General features: G+C 42.8%; 1 protein-coding gene across 1 annotated transcript; it reads right to left on the reverse strand.

Moving 5' to 3' along the window:
- Nucleotides 1–33: 33 nt before the first annotated feature.
- Nucleotides 34–3,837, reverse strand: LOC137062536 (immunoglobulin kappa light chain-like). The gene is made up of 7 exons (XM_067433756.1): nt 3,644–3,837; nt 3,350–3,413; nt 2,913–3,269; nt 1,561–1,914; nt 1,316–1,429; nt 1,154–1,188; nt 34–241 (listed from the first exon to the last, which is right to left on the reverse strand). The coding sequence occupies exons 2-7, from the start codon at nt 3,390–3,392 to the stop codon at nt 116–118; spliced, it is 1,029 nt and encodes a 342-aa protein (XP_067289857.1). The 5' UTR covers nt 3,393–3,413; nt 3,644–3,837; the 3' UTR covers nt 34–115.
- Nucleotides 3,838–10,053: the final 6,216 nt, after the last annotated feature.

Raw genomic sequence — 10,053 nt, forward strand, 5'->3', positions numbered from 1 at the left:
GCTATATTTACAATGAACAGAAATCATATATTTTTAAAAGTCAGATTATGTCCAGACTGGTCAAATACAACGTAACAACAGCAATGACTTCTCTTAGCATTTGTAATGATCTTAACTAGTGATTCATGATATGTGAATAAACAGTATCTTGTTGGTTAGTTTTCACTGCAGATCTTTTTAAGGTGGCAGACTTTTTGGAAAAACTCAGGGCTGCATAATTTAAGGCCTCTGTTTCCTCAACCTACACAGGAAAAACACAAAATAATTATCAGCCTATATCACTGAAAATCATACATCTTATGAATTAAGGCTTTACCGTCAAAACATTTTATGTACACGACAGAAACAACACAGACAACAGGAAAATAAATTAACAATTTAAACATTTAAACATTTTATTAATCTTGCTCTGCCCACACCGTTACATGTTGCTTTGGATAAAAACAATATCTGCACTACAAGTTACCATTTTGATTATATCATATAGATTTGCACTATATTTATCAGTACATAGTACCGTTAATAAGCATATTTCAATATGCAAGAAATTAATATGCACCCTGTCATCAGCAAGGACATCAAATCGTCCAATCGTTCAAATGACAGTAAAGATCTAGCATTTTATTTTAAATAAATATTTATTTATTTATTTATTTATTTTGGAATAAGAGTGAAGGGTTAATGTGACACTGAACACTGCTGAAAATTCAGATTTGCATCACAGAAATGAATTACATTATACAAATGTATTCAAATAGTTATTTTAAACCGTAATAATATTTCAGAATATTACAGTATTATTTTATTATCAAACAAATGCATTGGTGAGCATAAGAGACTGAATAAGGGATTTAAAAAAGAAATTGTATTGAACCCAAACTTTTGACCGTATATATGGAAGAACAGACTGTTTGTAGAATTACTTGAAAAATATGTAGGAAATAGTTTAAAACAAAACTTTGTGATAACCAGATTAATGTAGCTGCTAGAGATTGACATTGATCCCCTTATAATTATTCTCCTGAAGTCAAATTTCATGTCATCGGTATGCCAACGTGTGCAAGCAAAGAGGTCGGGTTTATGTAATGTGTTATTATAAAACATTTGATCTTTTCATTCTCTATAACTTACAGGACAAATAAAAATGGATTACCTCATTCCTTTGGTTTCTGGGTTGTTTTGAAGCTTCTTTGTATAATAATAAAATATACATTGTCAATTACACTGATCAGAATTTCAAACAGCAATTTTGTGATGAATCTTTGTACTTTATTTATTATTTCATTTTGGCATGAGATTATTTTAATATTTTTACCTTTTTTGAGCTTTTGAATCAGTCTCACCACAATTATGTTCACAATCATGGATATTAAGCATATTGTGAACAGGATATAAACTACTGGATTCCGAAAGGTCAAAGTCGAAGACGCTGAAATGGTAACAGATTCAGAAGTTCATGTCCCAAACATGAATACAAAGACATGTTAATAATTAGTATTAATAATTGGCTGACTGAATGGTGCTAAATGTTGCTTATATCGAAATCAAATATTTCTGTACCTTCAATAATCAACTCTGTTCCATTTCCAAAGTGTATCTTCCCACATGTGGCCACAGCACAGTAATAAATCCCAGCATCAGACGGTCTGAGTTCAGTCTGAGAGAGACTGTAGACACAGCTCTGTGTAGAAGAGCCGTCCTCTGATCTCTCCATACACTGATCACTCCTGTTCTCGTGGGTGTAAATGATTCCTGGTTGAGAATATCCTGATGAATGTCTGAACCAGTAGACGCTGTATTCTCCTGCACAGATCTCACTGATGATTGAACACTGCAGAGTCACTGAATCTCCTGGATGAAGTCTGTCAGGCACAGGCTGCTGGAGAACGGTGGAGCTTCTTATTCTGTCCCTTTCTGAAAGAAGCGCAACATTCTGTCAATACTGTAAAAACATGAACACAACCGGTCACAAGTTTTAGAACGCTAAGATTTTTAATGTTTTTGAAGGAGAATCTTCTGCTCACCAAGGCTGAATTTATGTTATTAGAAATGAAAAAAAAAAAAACTGTAATATTGTGAAATATTATTAAAATAAAAAAATAACTGTTTTCTTTTTGAATATATTTTCAAATGTCATTTATTCCTGTGATCAAAGCTGAATTTTGAGCATCATTACTCCAGTCTTCAGTGTCACGATCCTTCAGAAATTATTCTAATATGATGATTTCTGCTCAAGAAACATTTATGATTATTATCAATGTTGAAACAGTTTTCTAGGATTCTTTTATGAATTAGAAGTTCAAAAGAACAGCTTTTACCTGAAATAAAAAGCTTTTGTAACATTGTACTACCATTGAAATTATTTGGGTTGGTAAGAATAATTTTATTTTTTTTATTTTTGGGAAATAACTTAAAGAAATGTATAAATTTATTTATCAGGGATGCATTAAATTGATCAAGTGACAGTATAGATATTATTATGTGCAAAAGCTTTATATTTCAGATAAATGCTGTTCTTTTGAACTTTCTATTTCTAACACAACTATTTCAACATTGATTATAATCATAAATGTTTCTTGAGCAGTAATCATCATATTAGAATGATTTCTGAAGGATCGTGACACTGAAGACTGGAGTAATGATGCTCAAAATTCAGCTTTGATCACAGGAATAAATGACATTTTAAAATATATTCAAAAAGAAAACAGGTATTTTATATTTTAATAATATTTCACAATATTACAGCTTTTTTGTATTTCTAATAACATAAATGCAGCCTTGAGGAGCAGAAGAGACTTCAGTAAAAACTTTTTAAAATCTTCCCGTTCTAAAACTTTTGACCGGTGGAATATGTGCTGCCAGATTGTGGATTGTGGGAGAAGCTCAGAACACAAATATTGATATTAACTCACCTTTTGGTAGCAGAATCGTTCCTTCTCCAAATGTAATAACGTTCAGGAAACTCACAGCACAATAGTAAGTTGCAAAATCATATTCCTCCAAGTGAGCGATGCTCAGATTAAAAAAGCCGCTTCCAATTCTAAAGAAGTATCGATTTGTGTCGTTAAAGCCATTTTGATATGTAATTTTTCCTAAAACAGCTTCTGCATATGCCATAAGAATCGGTTTCTTGCCGAGAGAATGTTTATACCATGAAATAATATTTATAAAGTCATCCGAGTGAGAGCAGGGTAAAATCACACGGCTTCCAAGATCAGCGACTAGCAGAGGAATTTGGTGAATAAAATCCTCTCTTTCACACATCCCATCTATAAAACAAACAGGCAATATGGTAACAAAAGAGAAATGTGAAACAAAATGCTCAGTTCAAATACAATTTTAAACATACTTGCAAATATGAGAAGGAGAGTAAACAATATCCAGAACTTCATTTTGTAGCACCTGTAGTTGATCTAAAAGAGAAATAAACACACGTTTAGAAAAGTTGAAGAATTAAACATGAGACTGTTTAAAAGATCAGATCACCAACTATTGTAACATGCTGACCAAACCAACATCTGAATATATGTGCTGCAAGTAGATAAAATACCTTTTAATAGTTTTGCTAGTATAGTAATAATAAGTAAAAATTGTTTTGCAGTTATTACTTTGATAAAGTTGAAAGTTTGAAGGGATTACTTACAACCTTACAAGATGTTAATTTGATATTATAGTCTTCTAATAATGATTGAGGCTCATTGAAGTAAAATAGATCCACTATATTCAACCCAGATTAAATCGTACAACAGAATTCAAACACTGGATGTATTAAAGAGAACTAAAGTGCCCTGGTTGTGTAGATGAAAGTGTACATTTGGTAGTTTGTCTCATTTTAGACTGCTTCCTCTTTCAGTGTTCAAAGATCAAAGACTGACACTTTGATGTTTGACTGGTTGTTTTAGAGAAAGGGGCAGAACCAAATTTCCTGTGTCATGCACTGGCTTGACTTAATAATAATCCAGAGAATAACGATTAAATTACATTTAGTAACCACTAGGAACAATACAGAAAAACACCAACATGAAACATTAACACAAAATGATGACTGAAGATTAAATACACCATGGCAATGAGATACAGGCGAGATCATGGCTGGCCAAGGGTCATTGAGGCACGTGGGGAGCGAAGGCTGGTCCGCATGGTCCTTTCAAAAAGACGAGCTACTGTAGCTCAGATCGCTCAAGAAGTTAAAGCTGGTTCTGATAGAAGGGTGTCTGAAAACACACACAATTGCATCACAACGGATCGCTTTCTTGGTTGTAAGTCACTTTGGATAAAAACATCTACTAAATAAATAAATGTAAAAATAAATGTTGGGTGAAATGGTATTCCCTGGTAGGCCTATGTGGCCTCTTTCAGCAGGGTAATGTGCACTGCCACAATGGTTCAGGAATGGTTTGAGCATGTTCTGGTGAAAGTGAGGTCAATGTGTATGTGCGTACCCTCTATAACTATGACAGACAAGGAAACAGGAACTAAACCACAGGAACTCAAGACAGGCAATACAAGACAAACAAACGTCAAAATAAAAGTTCATGAACAAAGACACAGGCATATTAGATGGAAAGGATCTCAAGCTAAATAGCTGAAGACGTTAATGCAGCGGAGTAAGTTTTTCAACCCCAGGGATGGCATGGGTCTTGCCAAGGGAAGACACCCACTCAAGGAGACTTACTATGGAGAATACACGTTACGGTTGGTCTGCGGGGGAACCGTGCACACGGGGCACCTAGCCTGGCACGAGGGCTGGGACCATTCGGGCATGCACTCTGGTGCAGGCATCAACAGTGCTGGAGGAACTCGGGGCCTTCGAAGAGGCTCACCTGAGCGAATATAAGCGCACATATCCGGTCCATTTAGGAGGGGAATGGCGCTGCAAGCAAAGACACCAGCGTGTGTCCAGTTACTGGCCATGTGGGGCGAGTAAACGAGAGGACACAGGCTCCACCCACAGATTATAAAATCTGGCAAATGTGTTCGGTGTCGCCCAGCCTGCAGCTCTACAAATATCTGTCAGCGAGGCGCCACGCGCCAACGCCCAAGAAAGATCTACGCTCCTAGTGGAGTGTGCTTTGATCCCAGGAGGCATGGCAAGCCCTGAACCTTGTAAGCCAGGCCAATGGCGTCCACTAACCAGTGGGACAGCCTCTGCTTGGAGAGAGCCTTCCCTTTCTGCTTCCCTCCATAACAGACAAAGAGCTGGTCTGAGGTCCTGAAGCACCGCGTCCTGTCTACGTAAGCGTGAAGGGCGCGTACTGGACAGAGCAGAACCGAGGCTGGGTCTGCCTCCTCCAAGGGCAGCGCTTGCAGGTTCACCACCTGGTCCCTGAAGGGACTGGGAACCTTGGGCACATATCCAGGCCGGGGTCTCAGGATAACGTGAGAGTTAGCCAGCCCGAATTCCAGGCACGCTTCGTCAACCGAGAATGCCTGCAGGTCCCCTACCCTCTTGATCGATGCCAGAGCAACAAGGAGCGCTGTCTTCATCAACAGGAACTTAAGCTCCGATGTCTGCAGAGGCTCGAAGGGAGCAATACGCAGGGTACTTAGGACCATTGCGAGGTCCCAAGAGGGTACCTGTAGGGGGCGAGGTGGATTTAACCTTCTTGCCCCCCTGAGGAACCTGCGGACCAGGTCGTGTTGTCCCACCGTTCTTGCTTCCAGCAGGTCATGGTGAGCAGCTATTGCCGCCATGTAGACGTTGAGGGTGGAGGGAGACAGCCTTCTCTCCAAGCCTTCCTGGAGAAAGGAGAGCACGGACCCTTTTGGGCATTTGGTGGGATCTTCTCCTCGAGAAGCCAAGCCTGCAGTCTCCCTCTCATTTACTGAAGCTTTCGTGCCTCGATCGCCCCCCGGTGACCGGTCCCAGTATAGCCGCCCCTCTGTGTTTTCTAATGGACGCAAGGCAAACTAAATAATAAAATTACACTTTAAAAAATGTTCCCCAAAGTTAGTTTATGTCACTGAAGGCAGTTATCATCACGATGATTTCATTTCAGGTGTTCGTTTTAAAAATAAGTTTAGTTTGAGTTAGTTATTTGATGCTATAAAAACGGGGGGCGTGACGTCATGATTGACAGCTGAGACTGACGGCTTCTCTGAGTGAAGTTGTCACTGAGGCACTAACGGACTTTTTTCGAAATTTTTGGGAGCAGATTAGAGCTTTAGCTTTAATTTCTACATTTCCATAACTGTTTATTTCACACCAACATAATTAATTGTTCTGCATCTGCGAGAGTGTGGGCGGGCTTTTGATATCGCGACTGTACTTCCTGCTCAACTTCCTGCGCTCTACTGCGCAACTCCGGTCCCGAAATCGCTACTGCGCAGACTCGGTCCCAAGATGTCAGCGCCGTGCAAGGCCGCCTGAAAGCTTCAAATATGGCAAGCGGAAACGGATGATGTCAAGTCGTCCATATTTTTTTACGGTCTATGCGAGAAGCACACCAGGTGATGTAGAGGTTCCACTTCGAAACGTAGGCCCGTCTTGTGGACGAGGCCCTTGCTGAAGTGACAGTGGCAACCACCGGTGTTGTTAGGCCACTCAAACCTGCCGCGTCCCGTCCAGGAGCCACACGTGGAGGTTCCAGAGGTCGGGACGCGGGTACCATACGATGCCCCCTCTCTGAGAAAGGAGGTCCTTCCTCAGAGGAATAGGCCAAGGAGGTACTGTCGCAAGGAGTATGAGTTCGGAGAACCAGGTCTGGCCGGGCCAGTGACCTCCCTGATCTTGCACAGGAGCTGTGCGAGAAGGCTCACTGGGGGAAACGCATACTTGCGCAGGCCCTGCGGCCAGCTGTGCGCTAGTGCATCCGTGCCGAGGTTCCCCTCGGTCAGGGAATAGTACCAGCGGCAATGGGAGGAGTCGTGGGGGGCAAACAGATCTATCTGTGCGTCGCCAAATTGGTCCCATATCAGCTGAACCGCTTGGGGATGGAGCCACCATTCCCCCGGTAGAGGCTGAAACCGCGACAGCTCGTCGGCTGCATGGTTCAGTTCCCCGGGGACATAAGTGGTACAAAGCGACCTCATATGCTTCTGACTCCATAACAAGAGGTGGCGGGCGAGTTGCGACATGCGGGGGTAGCGTAGGCCACCTTGGCGGTTGATGTACGCTACTGTCGCCGTGTTGTCTGACCGGACCAGTACGTGCCTATCCTTAAGCAGGGCTTGAAAACGGTGCAGGGCAAGACGTACGGCCAGCAACTTGAGGCAATTGATATGCCACACACGCTGGGGCTCTTTCCAGGCCCCAGCGGCAGCATGACCATTGCACATGGCACCCCACATGCTGCGTTGCCATGCCCACCTCGGGACTTGGTCGCGAAGCCAGTGCTGAAGTGGTCTCATTTGGAGCAACCCGAGCGGCGCTACTGTGGCTGCGGATGCCATATGCCCCAGGAGCCTCTGAAAAAGTTTCAGTGGGACCACGTTCCTGCGTTCGATCTAATGAAGGCAGGCCTCCAGAGACTGCGCTTGCTCTCTCGTAAGCTGCACGGACATGGCGACCGAGTCGATCTCCGTACCGAGAAAAGAGATCCTCTGCAATGGACAAAGTTGGCTCTTTTCCCAGTTGACCCGAAGGCCCAGACGGGCAAGATGGTGGAGAACCAAGTCCCTGTGTTCGCAAACCTGCCATCGAGATAATTCAGGATGCGAACCCCAAGTTGCCTGAGTGGCACTAGTGCTGCCTCGACAACCTTCGTAAAGACGCGAGGCAACAGGGCAAGCCCGAATGGAAGTACAGCATTCTGGTATGCTCTCCCCTCGAAGGCAGGAGGAAGTATGGAGACATGAAAGTACGCAACCTTCAGGTCGATTGCTGCAAACCAATCGCGTGGACGAACGCATTCGAAAATGCGTTTGGCTGTCAACATCTTGAAGGGAAGCCTGTGTAGGGTTAGGATCAAGATGTGCAGGTCCAGGATTGGCCGTAACCCACTGCCTTTTTTGGGTACAATGAAGTACGGGCTGTAGAAGCCGGACTTCATCTCGGCCGGAGGGATGATCTCGATGACACCCTTCGCCAGTAGCATTGCCACCCACCAGCGTATAGCGGACTCCCCGAAAGCAGGGAGGAGATCATACGAACTGAATCACATAGCCAAGCCTGATGGTGCGGACGAGCCAGTTGGACAGCTTGGAGAGCTCTAGCCAGGCCCCTAAAAACTGAACCAAGGGGATCATCAAGGGGTCTCGACTGGGAGGGGGCTGGCGACAGAGGGGACAGAGAGTGGTGAGGCACTGAGGCGGCACACACTGCCAGTCGCGCCCTCTTGGGGCTCGGAGGAGAGTGATTCGTTTCTATCTTTAACCAACAAAAGGGTGCCGTCGGCCCCTTTTTGGGGGCCAGCAGCAGGTTGGGTGTTTTGAAACAAAAGATTCTCCCCCGGCCCTCCTTCGGGGGAAGGAACGGTCCTGTCACCATTTCCTTGGAGAGAACCGAGTTGCCTTTTTGCCGGCTTCGGGGCTGAGACAGGCTGTGCCACCTTCCTGTGGGCACCTCCGCGCTTCGGCCTGGGTGAAGGCTGCTGCTGTGGCCGAGCGGGAGGAGCGGGTGCCGCAGGAGGGCGGCCTCGGCGGGGAGCAGACTGAGGCACGGGCACAGCAGCTGGCCGCCGGGGCAGGATGTGCTTGATCGCCTCAGTCTGTCTCTGAGCGGCCGAGAACTGTTGGGCAAAGTCCTCGACCGCCCTGCCAAATAGCCCAGCCTGGGAGATGCGGAAGGCAGAAGCGGCTGCCAAGTGGTTTCAATAAGACAATGGAGCCTTCCACGACTTCTTCATGCACCTCGGGAAAGAAAGGCACTGGAGGCTGGCGGGCGCGCTCGGGCGCGGGCCGCCCCCAGATACCAATCATCTTGAGCCTTGAGCGCTCGGGACACTGCGAAGGTTTCCACTCGAGTACTGACGTAACTCGTAGTGTACTGACTGAAAGGGAACAGTTTTTATTGATGAAGGAACATGGCCAGCCTGGAGGAAATGATTAATGATCTTAGTTATAAAGGGAGTTAAGAAACAGAGGTTAGATTTTACCAAGGCTGTGGGAAAAGGATCCAGTGCACAGTTGGATGGATTCATTTTTCTGATGATGTGGTGCTAGAGGTGCTAGATAGTTGCAAGTGGATGTTGTCTACTTTGTTCCTAAAAAAGGTCATAAACTTATTGCACCTCTCTTCTGTGACTTCTGAAAAGTTTGAAGGGTTTCTGAAGAGTTTGCAGTTTGAGGATGTGATTAATAGTGGAGAAAAGCTTCTTGGAGTTTCCAGGGTTATTATTGATGATGCAAGAGTAGAACTGTGACTGAGCATCTCTCAAGGACCTTGTATAGGCCTTCTGATGCTCTCTACTGTATAGGCTTCCCTATGAACCCTTACGAAACAAAAATATATTGCAATATACTAGAATTTATATTGCAATACATTAGAAAATATATTTCAATGTATCAGAAACTTCCTCATATATTTGAAAATATATAGCAATATATGGATGGACAACCTATTGCTATATATTGATTCATATATTAAAATACATTGATATACAAACAAAACTGAATTATTTCATGTATGTTTATTGAAACAAAGTATTTTTTGTGAGTTAAGCAAGCTCCTGCATATGTTTACAGAGGTTGATTAACAATAGCCCAAATCAGATGGTGCATGACATTCAATATATTTTCTATATATTCAAAATATTTTACACATTGAGCCTCAAATATCACAAAAATGCTTTTGCTAAACTGGCAAACATGCACTGGTCTGCTGGACTGAAATAAATAAACAATATTTTGTTGATTAAGCTTATGTATTCAGTCATTATTCAATGGTATACTAAAAATACATGTGAAAAATTACTTCTCATTGTTCTCAGGTCAAATATTTATATGGAATTAAAATGCGATTAATTAATTACAAAGCCTCTAATTAATTAGATTAATTTTTTTAATCGAGTCGCGGCCCTAATTTCTATATTATATTTTAATCTGTTATATTTTAAAATATATGACAGACAGTGTACATTAGATTATTTCATATTTACCATGTATACAATATAT

This window comes from Pseudorasbora parva, chromosome 1 (genome assembly GCF_024679245.1).
Source record: "Pseudorasbora parva isolate DD20220531a chromosome 1, ASM2467924v1, whole genome shotgun sequence".
Classification (NCBI taxonomy): Eukaryota; Metazoa; Chordata; class Actinopteri; order Cypriniformes; family Gobionidae; genus Pseudorasbora; species Pseudorasbora parva.